General features: G+C 39.9%; 2 protein-coding genes across 4 annotated transcripts; one reads left to right on the top strand and one right to left on the bottom strand.

Annotated features, from left to right (window-relative positions):
• Positions 1-13,305: 13,305 nt before the first annotated feature.
• eEF1beta (elongation factor 1-beta) lies at positions 13,306-16,587 on the top strand. The gene is made up of 6 exons (XM_090160364.1): positions 13,306-13,466; positions 13,735-13,854; positions 13,942-14,056; positions 14,118-14,181; positions 16,177-16,370; positions 16,427-16,587. Exons 1-6 carry the CDS (start codon positions 13,387-13,389, stop codon positions 16,511-16,513), a joined length of 660 nt encoding a protein of 219 aa, XP_090016490.1. The 5' UTR covers positions 13,306-13,386; the 3' UTR covers positions 16,514-16,587.
• On the bottom strand, positions 16,531-19,680 carry LOC149926021 (dnaJ homolog subfamily C member 1). 3 transcript variants are annotated; one of them, XM_090160362.1, is made up of 11 exons: positions 19,559-19,677; positions 19,159-19,496; positions 18,979-19,080; positions 18,859-18,905; positions 18,621-18,792; positions 18,441-18,553; positions 18,234-18,370; positions 18,045-18,166; positions 17,323-17,527; positions 16,989-17,251; positions 16,531-16,686 (listed from the first exon to the last, which is right to left on the bottom strand). In XM_090160362.1, exons 2-11 carry the CDS (start codon positions 19,321-19,323, stop codon positions 16,618-16,620), a joined length of 1,395 nt encoding a protein of 464 aa, XP_090016488.1. In that variant the 5' UTR covers positions 19,324-19,496; positions 19,559-19,677; the 3' UTR covers positions 16,531-16,617. The 3 variants fall into 3 exon arrangements, with proteins under 3 accessions (XP_090016488.1, XP_090016489.1, XP_090016487.1); XM_090160363.1 differs by having other exon boundaries at positions 18,045-18,163; positions 19,159-19,680; XM_090160361.1 differs by having other exon boundaries at positions 19,159-19,677.
• Between the last annotated feature and the right edge of the window lie 1,098 nt (positions 19,681-20,778).

The raw sequence follows: 20,778 nt of genomic DNA on the forward strand, positions 1-20,778 counted from the left end.
AATGTGGGAAAAACTATCGCTTAGAGTTGATTATCCGAATCCAGGTGGCGCCGGGACAAGTAATGATGGGAATACCGCTAGAAGAGCCTTTTCGCCAGAGAATCAGGAAGTTGTCTCGGATATAGTCGGAATATAAAAATGGTTAATTCAAAATTTACACGTCATTCTTTGCATCATTTCGTAGGCGCTTCCCGTAGACGCAACCAAATTTGGACAATACTGTCGGTGTCTTGCTGAAAGATATGTTGAGGTGTACAAATGGTTCTATATGCCTGTTACTCTTCACAAGATTATCGTTCATGGAGAAGCTATTATAAAAATATCAGCATTACCGGTAGGAATGTTGAGTGAGCAAGCTGGTGAATCCCGGAACAAGATATACCGTCGCGATAGGGAAATGCACGCTCGAAAGACCAGTCGAAAGGACAATCTCAGCGATATTTTTGGTCGAGCTCTTGATTCCTCAGATCCAATCGTGTCAAACTACTCTTTAAGTAAAAGATTTGACAGGCGTTATCGTCTAACTCTTCCGAAAGAAGCAATTGATATACTCCAAGAACCGGAAGTTCCAAATATAAATCGTTCGTTTAATTCACCGTGCGACGATGAGGAAACCGAGGACGAACAATCATTTACAGAATGGCAAAACGTAAATTTGTGCAAAGAATTAACAATGTAAAATGTGTAATTAAATCATATAATTCCCAAAAACGCCGATTTAAATTGTTTCGAATAGGTGTGAACTCAGCCTTTCTTTATCTTGCATAGGTTGCTATTCTTAAAAAACAAAACAAAACCATTTTGTGAGCAAATTTAAGTTTCGGATTTTTTTTAAAACATTTAATTTTTCCAGCCCAAAAACCGCCCAAATCTTGGCTAGCTTTGGGTTATATTAAAGAAATTGTTTTAACATGGATAAACGTCAATGGTTGCCGAACTAACAGAGATCGCAACGATTTTTCACCGTAATTACATTATATGACTTCTTGTCTACCCATAATGAAAAGATCTACGAAATTGGCTAGCATCGTTTGGAGTTAGAGCCAGTCAAAGATGACTGATTTTGTGCATTTTGAGATGGTTTTCGTTTCGTATCTTTATTTATATACGAGACACCGCTATCCAAAAAATACTACATGATATGAATAGCTTAATCTATCCAATGTAAAGGTCAAAATTGTCAAAAACGTAATAGGAAGCTAACTGGGCTGCTAGGGGTTGCATGAAAAAAATTTGTGCATTTGACAAATCCAGGTATTCTGAATAAACGAAATATGTAAAACTATTTATGATAGGTACTCTCTAGAATTTTGGACAAAAAATCGGGCTTTTGGAACACTGTGTGACGACGTGTTGTGTACGAATTTCATTGGACGAGCCTTTACACTGCACGTTTTACGGAAAATGGGAAGACAATTTCGGAATTTCCCCAACCGACGAATGAAAAAGGTACACAAGAAAATGCACGACTTTTGAAGGGTTGCGTTCTCCTTGGGTGGAGTGCTGTGTTTGTTGCTCCTAGATGGCAGTGGGGGACAATGTTATCGTACTTCTAAGCGTTCTTGGTATTCCCGGGAAATTATATATATGAATACACTTGGAATGACTAAGGATCCATTGCCCCGTATTCAAATTCAGAAATGGGTGGGGCTTAAACTACATCGGATGTCAGACCAGCTGGCGCGAAATTTTCAATGCATTGGATGGTCGCCGTCGCTAATGCGAGACATTGACTCGGAAAATAGACTTTCCAGAAAATTAATTCTTTCTCACACTGAAGCTCTTGTGAAATTTAGAATATTCTTCACGTAACTAGTCTAGTTCCACATAAAATCGCGTGGCCAAACCTGTATTACCGGATAAATCGTTTGAAAATAATGACGAGGTTTTCGCCCTCTTTTTAAAATAGCTAGGTGATTGTCAACAAATGTTAAAGAGTTTACCTGTATTGCAATCGAACTTTAACCTAATACATATCTTAATGCTCGTTTTTGCTTCCAGTCGGGTTTTATCGGTTTTTGAGTCCGCTAATTTTCATTTTTGCCGGTCACGGGGTGAGTGTCGTTATTGATTTTACCTAAAACAATACAAATTTCCTTCGCCTCGCGGTGGAGCCAAGGCTTAGAGACTCACCTTTCTTTCTTTCTCTCCTCTCCCACTCCGAGTTGACGTCATAACATCGGAATGCCGGTCGCAGCTGCGGTCAGTAAAACGGGTAATCCCCTCCCGCTCCACCGGAGCCAGGGACTACGGAATCCGCCGATGGAGCTACCGATAAACAAGGCGGGATCCCGTTGGCTTCCGATGCCGCATTGCTACGTGGACGCGCCCTCGATCGCAAAAACGAAACCGCTGGAAAAATGTTGGGATGTGGCTTCTGCCATCACTGGTTTCATATGGCTTGTAACAATATGAGACCTCAAGTTGTGGTACACGGCATCTGGGCCTGCTCCCTTTGTGAAGATCTACCCTTCCAGCTAGCAAAAAACGCCCGCCTCTTCACCAAGCGACTCTCATCACTCACGTCCCGCACAGCCTACCTCGAAACAGAAAATCTCTCGCTTCGTCGTCAGCTTCTGTAGGAACAGCGGGTTCACAAAGGAACACCATCCTTCGCGGAAGTCTCCAAACCCACCCCTACCCGCCACACTGCCACCAAACAGTCGACACCGGTCGAGAATTTGGTATCTGACACCTCACGTCGTTTCAATCAGCACCCTGGACATCAGAACGCCCAAGTCGACCGTCGAGATGATTAAGTCCTCCGTGGGACTGCAAAAGCCCAATCAGCCAGAGTGGATCGTCCTCGTGATCTGGATCACGGGTGGCAGGAAGTAACCAAGAAAAGTCTAACCGTCCGAAGCAGCCTGCGGCTCCTCCCCCGTTCAACTTCGCCAAATCATGGAGACAGCCAATCCAGGGCACCGCCCCTCCATCCGAAGCCACGGCTATTCAGGCTGCTGCCTCAACTACCAGCATCTATGTCTCCCGTCTCCACATGGACTTGTCTTCAGCAGCCCTAGAAGAGTTCCTTGACAGCCAAGGGATCACTCCATTTGGGCTACGTCTTCGTACCCTCTACAGGCAGGATTTCCAGACCTGCTTCTTTGATGTCAGTGAAGCACACCTGATCAAGGTACTGGACCCGACGACGTGGCCTGAAGGAGTCGCCTTCTCCAGAAGTGAGAAAGACACCATTAGGAGGTCTCCAGCACAATGTGGCACCAACCCACCGGTTGCTGTCAACTCCGGGTTAGCGGCCAAGACTATAAAAGCTCTCCGCGTCTCACAGGTACATACCTCTGTTACGGCGGCTCAGATTGAGGGCCACCTCGTCGACTTGGGTCTTCATCCCATTTCTGTCCTGACTGAAACTCGAGCTGATCTACGGAACTATTCTTCGTTCATCGTCTTCCTTCCTGCGCAAGAAGCTCCCCTTGCTTTTGCGCCAGAACGTTGGACCAAAGGAATCACCGTGGACTTCTATCTTTCCCCTGCTCAACAACCTCACTCGTCCTGCGCGACAGAGCAGCGGGATACTCCACCGCCGTCGCAATGACTTGGTCGAACCCGGCTCTCCCTCCTGTACACCAACATCGACTCGCTTAAGACGAAGCACTACGCTGTCGGTGCCTATATTGATACACATCGTCCTCCCTTCATATAGCTCACCGAAACCAAGCTAGATGCTACCATATCATCTTTCGAGCTTTTTGGTCCTGATTTCGAGGTTTACCGGGAAGACATGGAACTTACAAGGAGGTGGTGTTTGCCTGGCCGTCCACAAGGACCTCAGGTCCTACGAATTGGACCTGAAGACTGAAGCGGTCGAGGCCCGGGTGACCATCGGCTCCTCATGTCTCCGTCTCTGCTGCATTTATCAGCCACCGCCGGCCACCCTCTCGCACACCAAGAGACTTAATTCCATCCTTGGATGTCTTGCCGGGGGGAAGTCGGAACTCATCATCCCCGACGACTTTAACTTACCCAGTATTGACTGGGTTATTCAGACAAGTTCCTCGTCAGTGGCTTTTTTTTTGAGATACACAAACAGCGGTGTCGACCCGAGGCCTTAGACACCAGCACACACACAATAACTGATTAATCAGGGTGAGATATGTGTAACGGCCAAGCCAACGGGGGGATACGTGGGGACAAGGGTGGGGACACCCGTGGCGGAAGTATGCCGACCACCCGTTGGGAGATTGGTGGTCGTCCTCACACGGCCTTCCACAAACTCTGCCTCCCGGACGCCTGGGATTACAGGAGTGAGCCACTACTCCCGGCTTCCTCGTCAGTGGCAACGAGCTTTCTACATACTCTCCTGCACACTCAAAACTTACTGTTGAAAAAACAGCAAATACGGTTTATAATTTACAGCAAGGTGCAGTTGAAGTGGGTTAACAGCTGTTTGTCGTAAAATGTACAGCTTTCTGCTGTATTTTGAAGAAAACAGTAGCGACTGTAAAAATTCATATTCGTACGGTTTTTAAAATGACAGTTATATTAAAATTAACAATATGAAACCGTGGTTGACGTTTTTCTTAAAAAATGCGTAAATTTACCACACGTTGCTGTTTTTTTTCTGTTATAAACGGCAAGCGCTAGTATATAAAACAACTAATTATTATTTAGTTGTCAAAACATTTTTTAAAATCGCACAAGATTCCTTTTAGTTTTAAATATAATAATATCCGATAAAAATATTTTTATATACTCTTTTGTATAAGTAGCACCCCACGCAAAATGCTATATTAATTACAACCCTTGTTCATCGTGTGCTTAATAATTTGAAACCAAGTTAATAGTTTACTTTCCTATGGTTGTCCCTATAACTCTAAACTACAAAGGCTCGAGCTAATTATGATTATCTAGAGTTGTAGTCAGTTCTGATATTTTCTATTAAGTTTTTCTATTGAATTATGAGAATAATTTGTCAATTTTTTTGTTATAATAATTGATAAAAATTATATATATTTCTATCATGAATTGATTAATAAAATAATTGTCAATTTTTAATAAGGCCTAAACCAATGTGATAATGGTTTGATCCGTAAAATGTTTGATGGAATCTTAAGGTTGTGAATACGTTCTGTACTAAATACGTTTGATAACTAGAACTACGGCAAACACTGGAATTTCCCGTATTAAATACGTCTGGAATGAAGGTTAAATGAAAAGCAATACTCTGTAAATATAACATAATCTTGCTGTATTTTTAAACAGCTGAGTGTCCAGTAAATTTAACAGGAAGCATGACAATAAAGAAAACAGTCAGAGTTGGTTGTGAAATTAACAGCATTCTTCTGGCATCTATGCTGACCGCAGATTACTGTAAAATTTACAATAATATTTTTCTGTGTGTGGTCTCTTACCTCAGCCAGCGTGTCACTGAGCCCACCAGGGTACGTGATTCAGCTGCCAACATCCTTGACCTGGTTCTGGTTTCCAATGACCACATTCTAGAAACAGTCTTCCGGGCATCAGTGACCATGATTTTCTCCTGCTCAAAATTCGTGGGGTCCGCCCCCTACCTAGGAATTCTTCTAGATCGGTCCCTGACTTCAACAAGGCCGACTTCGCATCCATAGCATGCTCGCTCTCTAATATCCACCTCCCCGATACCACTACTATGGAAGAGATGTGGAGCACTTTCCCCTAGACCGTCAGGCAAGCGGTGACGGATCATGTTCCCACTAAGCATCTATCTTCCAGGCATAATATCACGTGGGTAGGCTCTTCCCTCAAACGTCTGATGCGCATCACAAAGCGTAGGTACAACCGCTCCCGGAAGTACCCTTCTGCTGCCAATGTACAAGCTTTCAGTCGGCATCGTGCTATGGTCAAATTTGCACTCCGAGCTGCGCGCATCCATCATGTTGACAAAGTCGCGTCGGATATCACAACCCACAGGAAAAAAATTCTTCCAGCTAGTCTTCAAGAAGGCAAAGTCAGCGGGAGTTCCCGATCTCTCCAGCTCTGGAACGACGTTCACAACAGCAGCAGACAAAGCCAATCGCCTGGCGTCTACCTTCCGACGTACTTTTCCGGTGTATGATGTAGCCGTAGTTCCGCTCTTGGCGCCTCTTGCACCGCCCATGCCGGAAATCATCTTCTCAGTCAAAGGAATACACCAGCTGTTGGCCAATGTCAAACCACATAAAGCCCCTGGCCCTGACGGCATCCAGTCAATTGTATTGAGCCAGTGCGCCGATGCATTAGCGTCTCCGCTTACAACCATCTTCCAGCTGTCTTATGGCGCCGGTGCTATTCCGTGTGATTGGATTCAGGCTAATGTCACGCCGATACCCAAGGGTGGCGATACATCCGAACCTACTGAGTACTGTGATATTAATGAACATTAATATTAAATAACAATATATAATATTCTAAATAACGCACCTTAATACTTATATGTCTAAACTTAACAGATGGCGCTAGAGAGTGGCGCGTAGTCTTCAAAATAAAGAGGTACGGGTTTAAACAGGAGGGCTAATAAAAGCTCGGCGACGGAAAACAAAGCCGTAATGATTCTGTGTTACTTTGTAAAGTTTATATTCATTAAAATAGTTTGTGTTCAGATTAAAGTAGTTCGACTAAATCAATCGAGAACATAACAAGTACCACCCTATTGCTCTCCTGTTCCAAATTCTGAAAGCCGATGATCATGTCTGTGCGTCTGTCATTTCTGCGTATTTCATCCAACACAATCTGATGAACCCTTTCCAGCACGGCTTCAGGAGTGGCTTCAGCACCGAAACCCAGCTCCTATACTGCGTCGAGGATTGGATCTCTGGCCTTGAGCAGGCCGGCCGTGTTGACTTCCGCAAAGCATTTGATTCTGTCCCCCACGTGCTTCTCAAGGCGAAGCTCCACTCTTATGGGGTCCGGGGTCGCACGCTAAACTGGTTTTCTGCTTACCTTGAAAATAGGGAGTTTAGGGTTATTCTCCCCGGTACCACTTCCGATTGGCTCCCACAGGGCTCGGTCCTGGGACCTCTCCTCTTCATCATCTACATCAATGACATTTGAGACAACGTCGTCTCTAAAATGTATGTCTTTGCGGATAATGTAGCCCTCTCCAGGACGATCTTCTCGTCGCAGAACTGTGACACTCTACAATCTGACCTAGATACTATTAGCAAGTGGAGTGACCAGTGGCTTCTCCGCTTAACACAGCCAAATGCTCTGTCCTTTCCCTTCGCAGGGTGGGCCAGCTAGCGCATGACGCTAAATATACTCTTCAAGATGTCGACCTCCCTTTGGTCACATCCCAAAAGTATCTTAGGGAGACCCTCACTGATACCCTCGAGTGGACTACACGCGCATCACCCTGGTCGTCACCCAGGCTGCGAGAGCGCTTGGGTTCATTCGACTTCACCTTTCCCACTGCTCTTTGGCCACCAGGTCACTCTATGTCAAAACCTATGTATTCCCGATCCTGGAATACTGCTCAGCTGTTTGGTTCACGCAGTCGAAAAAATCCAGCGCCGAGCCCTCTGCTTCGCTGCCAGTGTTGGCTTCGCGTGGAGTACCTCCATGACGAGGGCTCTTCATAACTATAAGTGGAGCACCTTTACTGCGCGCCGCCGTCTGAAGAGGCTTGTCATTGTCAACAGTGTCGTGCATCGCGCTTCTGGTGCCTTTGCTTCACTTTCGACGCTCATTTCCGGTTGGCATCGCCTCCCCCGAGGGAATCGTGTAGCCTCCATGGTCCTGCGGGTTTCCGTCTCACCGTTCGTAAACATTTGTTTCTCCCATTCTCCGCCCAGGAGTGGAATTCCCTTCCGGAACACCTGAAGGACATTCCAAGTCGCGTGCAATTCCGGAAGACACTTTCCTCGTACGAGTAATGCTTCCCTGTCTCGACGTGATGGGTTTTTAACCCTTTGTTGAGCCACGGCCCCCTGCACTTGCTCACGCTGCTCGCTTGAAGTACTTAAAGGTTTAAGGTTATTTATTAGCCGTAGCAGCCGTAGTTTTGTTTTAAGATGGCGACCGGTGGTGAGGTCATCAATGTGTGACTCATTTTTCTCACTTATTTCATAATAATAATAATCATCTAGGCTAATACCCAATGCACGACCTTAGGCCTAAGTCATCAACTGACTTTTAAAGTCATTAAACAGCATCAGTCAATAACCGAGAACCAATAACCGCACCGCCATCTGTCAGATTTAAAAATAAATAAATAAATCGATGTAAAGGATTTAAGCTGGTTAAGCGAAAACCAGGTATTATGTTTGCGCTATCCTTCTCACTTTTCACGCTTAATAAGGGAGTTTCAATAACTATTATGATGGTAATAGGTTATAACAAATGGAAGCCTAAACTGACGTCAGAGCTAGGTCACCGAGGTCACGGAGATGTATGACCATCCTTTTCCGCTTTTTGCTCAAACTGCGCATGCGTCAGATATGATTGAATCTCGCTTATTAGTTTTCACGTTAGGTTTTTATAACCACTAATATAAGAACCTATTAAAATCATCTAATTTTCGAATGCTTTCTATAAAATCTTCCTCTATTGTCTGGCCGAAAATTGTTGCCAGACTAAGTAGCCTGAAGACTTGGCCCTCAAACCTCTATTTACTTCGAAAATAAATAAATATTTCAATTTGAATTTCAACTTTGATGACAGCTTTGGCAGTATATCGAAAAATGGGTTGATTGGAATTTTATGGAAGCACTTTTTTTTCAAAAATGTGGCCCATTACAGAACGCTACTGGAACCTTTAGCTGTCTACGAGCCTGTAATTGGATATATTAAAATTAATAATTTTTTTATATTTAACGCGTTTTAAATGAAGAAGGAAACATCATTTAGAAACGTTTAGAAACAATTTGAGGTAAATTGCTTGACTGGGGCGAAATGCAATTTCACGTCGAAAATACATTACGGCAGTGTTTTTAAGTATAATGACGTTTTAACAGGCACTAACAATTTTAAGTGTCGAGTTCTATATTTGAACATTAAACGGACGTGACGGGGGATCCTAGCTTCTTTACGGCTGTGGGATGATGAACGCCTAAATTGCTCATTTTATCGCACCGCCCCAGCAAATGGATAAATCCTAAATAGCTACCAATTTCGTGTTATATTCTTAATCGAAATTTATTTCCCAATTGACGGATTTTGAAATGACGTTTTAGCGCGCGACACTACAGGTACATGTCTTGGGCACACAGCCTTCTTTGCGTGCTTTTTTGACCATAACATGTAAAGGTATTTTCACGCGCAAAATGAATTTTAAAAGCCGTCAATTACTTCAGAATCGGTTTATGTCATTAGCGCCGCCAGCGGTAAGCGAAGGTAGGCACGTCCCTACGTTGAAAAATTTCGGGCCTAATTTATGAGCCTCCAAATTTTGAAATATGTCAATATGGGCTTCTAATATTTGAACCTATTACATGCAAATTAATGTATTAAACCGTTTTACAATCACCGTGTCTGTCTGTCTGGGCTATGAACGCGTTCTTTTGTTTACGTGATTAATGTTGACAGCGTCTTCTTTGCGCGGTTTTCTCGGCGTGTATTTTGATTTAAAAAATATCCAAACGTATTTTACTTTTTTATTAATAAGTAATTTAAAGATTATGGAAAGAAATTATAACCTTAAAATTACACAATTAGTAATAATTAATGAAACTCTAAAAATTGGAACGTTTTCGCCTTATACTCCAGCCATTTTACAGTTGTTACGTCAGGGCCAAAGACCGATGTAGGAAAAAAGTGAACTAATTTCACTTTCGCAATTTTCAGGCGAATGCCGGGGCCGCTATCGTCGCGAGCAGCTTGAGCAAGTGCAGGGGGCCGTGGTTGAGCAAAAACCGAACTCAAGATCTTTAGATGGATAAAAATAGTAAATGAGGTACGGTGGTCTATGAGCTCTTATTCGAGACAAGGCTTAAGGTCGAAGGCACAGATTTACACTACTCAGCTGTAAACTACCGCCATTTCTTTGGAAATCATTTACACATTCCTAATGTATAAATAATAAAATAGTTATCAGTCTTTGGATCTGACAGGTAACGATGCCCGAGAAATCGACGCCACCAGTCTTTTTAACGGATCAACCAAGGCCAAAAGTAAATCAACCGAAGCCACCAGACTGCTATACTCGTCATATGTTGGAGGCGTTTTCCTTATGAAGTTACATTTTGACCTCGAACTTAAAATTTTGCGCGCTCCTAGGTCGAAAAAAGTTTTGGTTTTAATGAAACTATTTTTAAGACATATAAATAGCTATACCCACAATTCCCAAGTGCAATTTATCGCGCCAAAAGACGGGGATGGAAATTAGCTTTTAGTTGAATCAATTTTCTCATCATTTTCACAAGGAAAACGCCCTCCGATTCTGAGCGCTATTTCGATACCTTCGGTTCATTTACTTTTGCCATTGCTGCACGAAAATTGAAACGCTTTTAAAAGTAAAAATATAACGCGTACTTTAGCAAAATTATGATGAATTATAGAATCGGAACCTAAGATTGACCATTATTACTTGTCGTTTCGTTTCCAATTTAATATTTAAACGCGTTTCCTAAAACTAACTTGACAGTAATTTTGCGAACAAGAGATATTAGGATATTACAAGTTCCTTCACCATTTCGAAATCGCTTTCCTGGGTATTTTGAGCCGTTAAAAAGTGTAGCTCTATGACGTCATTTTACTTTAATTCTGTCTTGACGAAAAAACGAGTTTGAGTTAAGCCTAGTTCCCACTTAGCGAAAAAAAAAACAATTTTCGCGCTGAAAATTGACGCTCGCGAATAAAATTTGCGATTTTTTTCAAATTCGCCGCTAAAGTCGCGTCTCCGCGGTATCTAGCGAATGCTCTATTTTTTGATGTCCACACCTCGGCGATAAAAAGCTTCAACCAATCAGAAAACGCGTTCCTTCGATCTATTCCGTTCCCGTCCGTCACTTATTAAGCCTAGGTCTTTAGAAAAGCGGCTCAGCCAACTTGTTCAGTAACGCGAATCTGGGAAAAATCGGTTTTTACTTGATGTTTGCTTGATGACCGCTCATCGTCATAGTGACGTAGGAAGTTACTGAACGGTGTTATTTTATTCAGCGCTGTTTTTAAAGATGGCGGCTATAAATGTTAACACCGACGCGTTTGACGTCCAGTCATCAAAAAAACCTTCTCGCCGAGATGGTTTTTTTGATGAGCATCGGTAGCCTATCGTGACGTCAAATCGGAAACGCGAAAAATCGTACAGTAACAGAATGTTGGCATCGATTACTCAGCGATGTTTTTGATGAGCGTTACTGAACGTACCCCAAGATTCTGAAGTAAAGGTAATTATCTCACGAATGGAATCGTTTATTTATTGAAATTATCAGCAGGAACATCCATTTGGTTCATTTTGAACTGATGTTTTATGTTAGGCCTAAAACATTACTAAAAACCCGCGCGAGTTGTTTTCAGCGTTTTTAAATTTTCGCGCTAAAGTGAGAACCGCTTCCCCAGCGACCGAAAAACGCGTCTTTTTTCATTGCGCAATAATTTTATTCGTCTCGAAAATTCGCCAAGTGGGAACTAGCCTTAAGAAGAGAGTAGTTAAAGGTTAAAGGTGTTTTATTAGCCGTAGCAGCCGTAGTTTTGTTTTAAGATGGCGACCGGTGGTGAGGTCATCAATGTGTGACTCATTTTTCTCACTTATTTAATAATAATAATAATCATCTAGGCTAATACCCAATGCACGCCCTTAGGCCTAAGTCATCAAGTGACTTTTAAAGTCATTAAATAGCATCAGTCAATAGGCGAGAACCAATAACCGCACCGCCATCTGTCAGATTTGAAAATAATTAAACTGACGTCATAGCATTTAATAATAATAATAATAATAATCAGCTTCGCTAATACCCAAGGCACCACCTTAGGCCTAAGTCATCAAGCGACTTTTGAAGCCTTTAATTGGATTTTCGTTATTAAAAGCTTGCCACAACGTGTGAAGATGTTCAAAACCCGTCATGTTTTCGTGAAACGAAATTTAAGCAGACGAATTTTTTTATATAAGCAGATGACAAAGCTAGATTACTCCCTCTACACCTCCTTTCGTAGAGGAGTTAAAAGTGTAACACTAAAGCTCTGGAACGAGCGAACAAAATTCGGGATAATGTCAATCTTACCCCGAGAACAGGCGAATTTAACGTTTTAGGGTAAAAAGTTTACACTTTTTGTCCTCGGACAGGCGAAAAAAAAGCACCTTATAATGCAAATCTTTCAGTGTTATACTTATGTTCCTTCAGCTACTTATAGTACTACCTATAAGATAGTCGTGGCAGATGGTAACCAAATAGCTCTATTTCTCTTCAATTATAGAACAGGAGTACAGCGTATCGATTTCCCAAACTCTATTTTTCTATCTGGAACTGATGAGGCTCATGTTATTGGAATAGACAAACCCACGTTAAATACAAGTCTGATACGTGTCTTTTCATATCTTTACATCGGAGATAACGCGCGAATTTCACAGAATATAATGTTAAGCCTTGTCAATCAGAATTTCGTGTAAAGTAGACATTGTTTTGACAAAAAAAAAGAGATAAACCATACGCGAATTTGCGAGATTCAGAAAGAAAAGTTAATGAATTTTGCTTTGTGTCCATTTATGGCTCTGTTAAAGCGCTTAATTTTGAGTTGAGTTATTTTTATTCCATGATTTCGTGATCTTAGCATCAATCCGTGGCTTCGACAGGTGCGTTTTTGGCGAATAAATCCGTGGGAAACAGGCGGCCCGATGATTATTCTCCGTCTACTCTTAACCCCTGCGTCTCCGTGAAATATAATATTTGTACATTTTTATTCGTTCCTTCCCTCTACACGAACAAGAAAAGGGCACACGATGTTTTAGTGGAAAAAACGGTATAGCACCAAATTATTTTCCAGCCCAAAAATTATCCCTTGTTATAGTTTGCGTTTACAATTAGTCTCAGAATTTTTCTTGGCATTATGTTCGTTTTATGAGTCATGCATTTGGTCATGCCACCACTCCTTTAATTATATTTATTCTTCATTCTAAGCTTTTTGTGTGTTTTTAATTTAGAAACTATGAAAACCCTTTTAAGTTTTGTGATTATGCCATTTCCTTTATCCTACGCTAAATGGAAAATTAATTTATTTCATTTTTTTAAATAATCGATTGTGATTTTTGTTATTTTGAATAATTATATGTTTAATTTTCCCACCATTATTATTTTTTTATTTTTGTAAAAGGATCTTCAGACGGAAATCTATGTGCGTTTGCGAGCGCCATCTGGAGCAATGATAACCGAATGTGACATATTCTAGAAGCCACGTTTCTCTCCCTCGAACTTTCTTTTTGAGGTTGCCGCTTGTTGAGAACGGTTTCTTTTCGTAGTTCTTTGAAGTAGCAATATGGGTTTTGGAGATCTTAAAAGTGCCGCTGGTCTTAAGGCTTTGAACGATTATCTAGCTGACCGTAGTTACATTGAAGGGTATTATATTTTTAAATTATTTTATTAAGTATAGATTTATTATTTTTGGTGATGGATGATAGGCCTTGGTTATCAGCTAGTCTTACTCTTAGCTCTTAACCACGTTAAAGGGATCCATCACTCACAACAGGGGGAGGCATAGGGGTAACTTAACATCCAGACTTGCAGTGTGCTTCAAAACCAGTTTTTTGTGACCCCTATGCCTTCCCTGCTGTGAGTGAGGGATCCCTTTAACACTCTGGTAAAAATTATAATATCTATTATCTAGATATCAACCATCCCAAAATGATACCGCTGTATTCAATGCTCTCTCTGGAGCTCCAAGCTCCTATCCACACGCTCTTCGCTGGTACAATCACATTTCTTCATACGGAAATGACAAAGCCAAGTAGGTTCATACATGAGCTAAATTAACTTTTGATTTTTTTTTTAAATATTATAGTAAGTATTGTACAATTTATTACATTTTCCAAAGATTCCCTGGTGTAGCAAAGAGCGAATACGCTTCAGCTGGAGCTCCAGCTAAGAAAGCTGCAGCCCCTGCAGATGATGATGATGATGTTGACCTTTTTGGCTCGGATGAGGAGGCTGTAAGCCTAGAATAATTAATATAAAATTCCTTAGAAGTAATTATTTTATCATTTACCCTAGGACCAAGAAGCAGAAAAATTGAGAGATGAGAGACTGAAAGCATATGCGGATAAAAAATCCAAAAGTAAAAATCAACTCCATTAAACTTATGTGCTCTGTTAGGATGCCATGATGGACTATGTTTTCATGGAGGTAGGAAATACGGATTTCCTAAATCCGTATTTCTAAATCCGTGCTACGCTGAATGAAAACGCTCGAATTTGAGAAAACACGTATTTTCTGAAACACGGGAAACGCACCTGTATTTCCTTGGTAAATCTGGATTTTCTTCGAATGAAAACGAACGAACACGTGTTTGATACACTGGGGGTTTATTTAGTTGGAAATGTAGTTACTAATAAGTAGTGCTCGGACTTTTTTTTATTCACGAATAAATACTTTTAGCCTTAATTTAAATAGTAATATTTCAAGATGAAATAGCTGAATAAAAGAAAGTGGATACACCTAAAACTTAATAAAAACAATTATTTATTTGAATAAGTAGAATGAGTAGTAGATTAACGAAATCGTTGGTTACATAACAAGTTTATTTCTTCAATACGATGAGGAAAAAAAATATCGCAATTTATGATAATGAATAAATAATTCCGAGCACTACTAAAAGGTTGTGGTTTCACATGTTTTAACCTAGGTTTTAACGACACTTTTTAAATTAAAAAATAAATGTAAGCAGAAATATAAAGATATAAACAATACATTTAATTGTTGACGTGATTAAATTAGTAAATTTTGCGAATAGGTTTTTGTAATCGTACGCGAACATTTCAATGTTTAAATTTTTAATTTTTATTTAAAATAAGCCGCGGAAAAGGGGCGGTAACCTGGTAAATTCCCAGTGACGTAAACTACAGATAAGAACTCGAAAGGGCTCAGGTAACTTGCCCCCCCCCCCCCAAACGCTGTGTTCAAAAATTAACAAGTTGATTGAAAGGCACCCATTATACACCATTTTGCACCATCCGTAAACCATTACGCACCCCCCATGGTGTTCAGTAAGAAATTGCAATCTCAAAGGGGGGGCAACTTTATCCTAAAACTTGTAAACCAATCAAACGCACCCATAACGCACCATTATGCACCACAGTCGAATCATTACGCACCCTTATCCCTATAGCATTACATCAAATATTAATTGGGGGGGGGGGCTAGGATAGATCAAAATGTAAAAATTGAGTTATTTCCGTAACTAGTATGGTGCGTAACGATTCGACTGTGGTGCATAATGGTGCGTAATGGGTGCGTTTGAATGGCACCATTTACGATGCCAATGGTGAATGGGGGGCTGGGGTTAACCTAGCCCCCACTTTTTAATTCGACTGTGGTGCATAATGGTGCGTTTGATTGGTTAACAAGTTTTAGGGAAAAATGGAAGTGGGGGGTGGGCTCGGATAAAGTTGCCCCCCCCCCTTTTGAAATTGCAATTTCTTACTGAACACCATGGGTGCGTAATGGTTTACTAATGGTGCAAAATGGGTGCCTTTCAATCAACTTGTTAATTTTTGAACACAGCGTTTGGGGGGGGGGGGACAAGTTAACTGAGCCACTCGAAAGTAGGATTGGGCTCATTTGAAAAAGTTAGTGCTTAGTGGAACCTAATTCTGAATATAGCTTAATTTTAGTAATGGCCAACGAAAGAATGCTTCTCCTTCTTAGGATTGAGTTTTGTGTTCGTTGACGTATTAATTTTCCTAAGCTAATAAATTGGGAAATTAATAAAGCTAAAGCAGTTTTTAGCATTAAACTGGGATCGATTTGCTTGGAGTTTACAGTAATCACGCGCTACTGCAAAATTAAACGACCGGCCAGCTGCCCTTATCCGAAGGAAGTCGAGCGAGTAGTAAGAACATTCCAAGTGTAGAGGTTTCTGGGGTGTGAAACCCGTTTGGAAGTAAAGAGTGGACTTCCATGAAAACGTCGAAATACGAGTTTCTTAAAAAGCTCCCCGCTGAGAACAAAATCAGGATTTCCTCAAATCCGCATTTCCTACCTTCATGAAAACATAGTCATGTTGATAGATGATTTACTTATTTGTTATCTAAAAATGCATTTTTATTCATAGAACCTGGTGTAATTGCCAAATCCAATGTAATTTTGGATGTTAAGCCTTGGGATGATGAAACTGACATGGCAGAAATGGAGAAACATGTCCGAACTATTAAGTGTGATGGTTTATTATGGGGAATATCCAAACTAGTTCCTTTAGCTTATGGAATTAAGAAACTTCAAATTGTTTGCGTTGTTGAAGATGAAAAAGTATAAAATTAATCATTATACCTGAAATGTTTAAATTAATATTTTATATTTTCTAGGTCAGCATTGATTGGTTGACTGAAGAAATTCAAAACTTTGAAGACTTTGTCCAATCTGTTGATATTGCAGCGTTTCAAAAGATTTAAATTTATTTTTCAGTTAATAAAATTTTGACTCAAATCTTTATTTAAAAGTAAATAAATATACACATCATCCAAAATCCTTGGCCTGATAAATTAGTAAATTTATGTCAAGAAATTTCCATCTTTTTCTTCTTTATAACTTCTACAAGCATTTTATATCTTACCACACATTCTTCCTAAAAACCAAACTATATTAAAAATTTAAATTCACTAAAACAATGCAGGGTTGCCACAATGTTTTCAACTTCAATAATTTGTCAAAAACTTATATATTGCTATCAAATTATCAACCTGCATTTGAATACCATTGCAACATTAAATAGCAAAGCAAGTCAAGATAAAATTAGTTACTTCACCTTTTTAAGCTCCCTAATTTTTCCAGGGCTTTTACATATTCTTAAGATTACATAAATATTTTAGGCCCATTTTTAAATTCCCCAATTTTTCCCTTACATGTAGCAACCCTGTGATGATTTACTTTAGTTTTTCCAGGTATTTCTTCTGCAATTTTCTCCCACCTCTGATCTGTGCCTTTTCGAAACCTCACCAAAGCATTTTCCAGAGCCCGTTGTTGTGTCTGACTCCAAATAACGTCAGCTTCCGCTTTACTAGGTTCTTTTATAATCGCTGGGGTTTGGGCTATCATTGGTGTCCTTTCAATGCCCCCTTTCTTTTTCTTAACGTTCTTTACATCATCGGTAATAGAGAAATCATATCCAAAATCATCATTTCCAGTGACTCCTTACATTAAAACAAATTTCTCATATCAAGAATCTATTTGGGTTAAATAACTTCTAAAGTTCTAATTTTACCTTGTAATGCAGTTGGAACATTTGTGACTAAGGATGACGACTTCAGTGATTTAGCTCTAGCAGTAACCTCTGAAACAGGTCTACGAATCATACTAGATATTTTCTCCCAACGGTTTGTAGTACCACCTTGAAATTTATTCATGGCTTTAGCGAGGGCCAGCGTATCATGCTCGGTCCATTCACCCTTTAAGTACTCCACCTCTTTCTAAAAGAACCCCACAATTTTTAAAAAGACAACAACTACTGTGGTTTTTAGGGTATAGAAATAATTTATAGCGTTTTTCATTGAAAGCACTCCGAGACTGACCCGATTTTGTCTCCTACGTCATCGCTCTAGATCGGAGGTGCTCGGAGGACCGATATAAATTGCTCCCAGTGAAATACAATTTTTTAAGAGATCAGCGTATCATCTGCTAGCTTCCGAAAGTCAAGCAAAAGTGTATGAAGTTCGTATTTCATTGGCAATACGAGTGATCTGAAAATAACGCTCCGTCTCGAGAGATGGGGCAGCTCGGAGCAACAGGGTCAATGGGAAACGAAAATCAGTCTCGGAGCTGCTCCCTTTTCCCCCAATGGAATATGTTTCGTTTATCGGGGCGATCCGAGATCGCTCGGAGCAGCCCAATGGAGAACGCTATTAGTTGTTTCAATTAGGAAACTACGCTAGTAAGATAATGATAAACCTGACAGTTTCACTCGTTATGTAAACATTATATTTTTACCTCTTGCTCAATTACGTTTATATGGTTTTCTTGACTTTGAGGAAGATTATTGGAAGCTGGAATATCGCTAAATTCTGGAAGCTCCTGTTTCACTCTCTTTCTGGGTTTCCTTACCCTATCTACTGCATAACAGTCAACAATAAGGCAAAACATTCATTTCTAACCAGATAATATTGCAACTATCTTCACCTTCTACAATTTCATCTTCCGAAGATTCTTCCACCTCTTCTTCCTTCTTTTTAATAATTTCTCTCCAATTTTGAACAACGTAAACGAAACTTGAGATAGCTAATTTAGTCAATTTAACAGGAAACAGATCTGAAACACTAAAATTTCAAAAAAAAATTAAAATTCTAACATTTACTTAAGTATAAAACAAAATTATTTTGTACACACCTTGGCTTGGGTAATTGATTCACGGTATCCGCAATAATATCTTGACTGTTATCTTCTTGTACTTTTCCTTTCTTCTTCTTTTTAGGTTTGAAACGCGAAGTTAACACTTCTTCCTATTGTTTTCAATTTAATACTATTATTAAAAGACTAATATTGATAATAATAGTAAATTAAATTTACAATTTCGTATTTCTTCTCCCAATACATGGACCACGCTATAATATACTGGCCCCCAGATAAAAGTAAAAATAGGAATAAAAATAATTCCCATAATCCCATTTTTCTAACTCGTCTATAGTAATAAATAGGCATTCTCCAGTCAGGCAAGCCATTTTCAAGGATTTCATCATACCTAAAATGTAAATATAATTGTAATAATAATAATAATAAATCAGCTAGGCTATCTAGGATATCTTACTGCTTTCTCCGATTTTCATCTTTAAGTACTTCACTGACTGAAATTATCTAAGAATTGCGTTTTAAATCAATTTAATTGGTTTTTCATGGGTTTATTTAGATCATAATTTGTAATATGTACATTGCGAAATTTTTCTTCAGCTCCTTCCTCTTTATTTTTATCCGGGTGAAATTGCAAACTTAATCGACGGTATGCTTTACGGACATCACTAGATGTAGCAGTCTATAAAAAGTAATAATGAAAAACATTTTGTATATTTTCGTGCACTATTATTGGACTTAGTGAAACTCTGAGTCTTACCCGATCTAGACCTAATAAGTCGTAAAAATTTTGGTTAATTTCTTCTACAAGATCAAAAAGCTCAAGATCTTCTGAGGTCCACGCTTTTGCTGGGTTGTATATTAAAATTAAGCTAATTATGGTAAAATAATACGCGTACATAACGTTACATGTGCTAAGACGCATTTTTCAATTAACCTCAATAGTAATAATTAAAAGAAATAAATTCGGTTATATTAGAATTTACTAAGCGGAGCTTTATCGTGGACGTCTAAGAACTTCCATGTTACATTTTAAGTGGTATCTGTTGGTTTGGAATTTCTTGAACATTGTAAACTTTGAAGAACTATTTTTAAAAGCTTAATAAAAAAATAACAATAAAAAGGAATATCACATTTCAACAAAAAATAAAAAATTATACTCTTCCGCGTTCTTCTTTACAATTCAGTGGCAGGACGCGATGTCGACGTCTGCTCTTCTTAGTTGCTGAGTTAATGTGTGTTTTAAGGCATTGTGAAAAAAGGGAGTTATTTAGAGCATTATTAGGAAATCGGTACTAACGGTGTCAAATTGACAAATAACGATTAGTTTGTGTACTTTTACAAAATTTAAAAACTTTTAATGATATCCTTATTAACTTTCCACTCTTCAAGTTTTAAAGAAAATTATTTTGTAAAAAATCTTTTGTTTGTCGCGCTTCAGATATTAATATTTTCATTTTCCTTATAGCCTGCCAGCATCTTGAAACCCTGCGACGTCACCAATGTTAAACGTCTATTGAGAAAAAACGAGAGTTTTCATGAAAACCACTACGGAAGCTACGGCTGTGACGTCACTAACTTTTAAAAAATGCTAGCACTCTATAGACTGAGTGACAGGATAGTGCGTTAACGAGGCTGTGGACTCAATTATAGAAAAATTTAAAGGGAAACGGTCAAGCTTTAACCGGCTAGATAGCCCTATAGCCCGTTAAAAACTAAAATTTATGGCGAAAACCGCATCAAAAATATTAAGTGGTTAATTTTTGCGCGTCCGCTGCGACACCTGGTGATAAATCGGTGAGACAGAAAAACAACATAAAAGCGCGCGCTGCTGAAGATGGGAAAGATTTGATTTGCACGCTCGGTGCGTTCCATTTATACGAGACCTAAGCCTATATTGCGCGATTTTAAAAAATAGGATAGTTCGCAAATCACTCACTAAGGGGCTGCTGGCGCTGGCGATACACCTTAAGATGGCGGCGAAAATTCAAACCCAAATACTTGGCGTTATTTTGCGTTTCAACTTTTTAGGCCAAAAACTAGTTTTTCAAGACAAAATAAGGTACCCATTTGACCGACTGCTCATTTGGCCGGATTGCCCATTTGTCCGACTGCTCATTTGGCCGACTGCCCATTTGTCCGACTGCTCATTTGGCCGACTGTTATACTATAGCCTGTCATATACTATGTCTTTATAGTGTTAGGTTGACTTATAGAACGGGCAATGCATTCTAAGTATTGGCGCCTGACGGCGGCGCGCTCACTTCGCCAGGCTCCCCGCCAGCAATAGGCACAAGTAGGCACGTGCCTACGTTGAAAAAGTGTAGGCCTACTTTGGGGGCCTCTAAATTTTTGAAACGGTGCCTATTATAACCCTCAA

The sequence above is a fragment of the Leiobunum rupestre genome, chromosome 10, assembly GCF_980474605.1.
Source record: "Leiobunum rupestre chromosome 10, qqLeiRupe1.1.hap1, whole genome shotgun sequence".
Classification (NCBI taxonomy): Eukaryota; Metazoa; Arthropoda; class Arachnida; order Opiliones; family Sclerosomatidae; genus Leiobunum; species Leiobunum rupestre.

Excerpts from the sequence above, each read along its gene's own strand:
- eEF1beta (XM_090160364.1), top strand. The coding sequence starts at position 13,387 with ATGGGTTTTGGAGATCTTAAAAGTGCCGCTGGTCTTAAGGCTTTGAAC. Across the intron at positions 13,855-13,941 it reads TACGGAAATGACAAAGCCAA|ATTCCCTGGTGTAGCAAAGA; the intron begins GTAGGTTCATAC and ends CATTTTCCAAAG. Across the intron at positions 14,057-14,117 it reads TTGGCTCGGATGAGGAGGCT|GACCAAGAAGCAGAAAAATT; the intron begins GTAAGCCTAGAA and ends CATTTACCCTAG.
- LOC149926021 (XM_090160362.1), bottom strand. The coding sequence starts at position 19,323 with ATGCGTCTTAGCACATGTAACGTTATGTACGCGTATTATTTTACCATA. Across the intron at positions 19,081-19,158 it reads ACTTATTAGGTCTAGATCGG|ACTGCTACATCTAGTGATGT; the intron begins GTAAGACTCAGA and ends TACTTTTTATAG. Across the intron at positions 18,906-18,978 it reads CTGAAGAAAAATTTCGCAAT|ATAATTTCAGTCAGTGAAGT; the intron begins GTACATATTACA and ends CGCAATTCTTAG.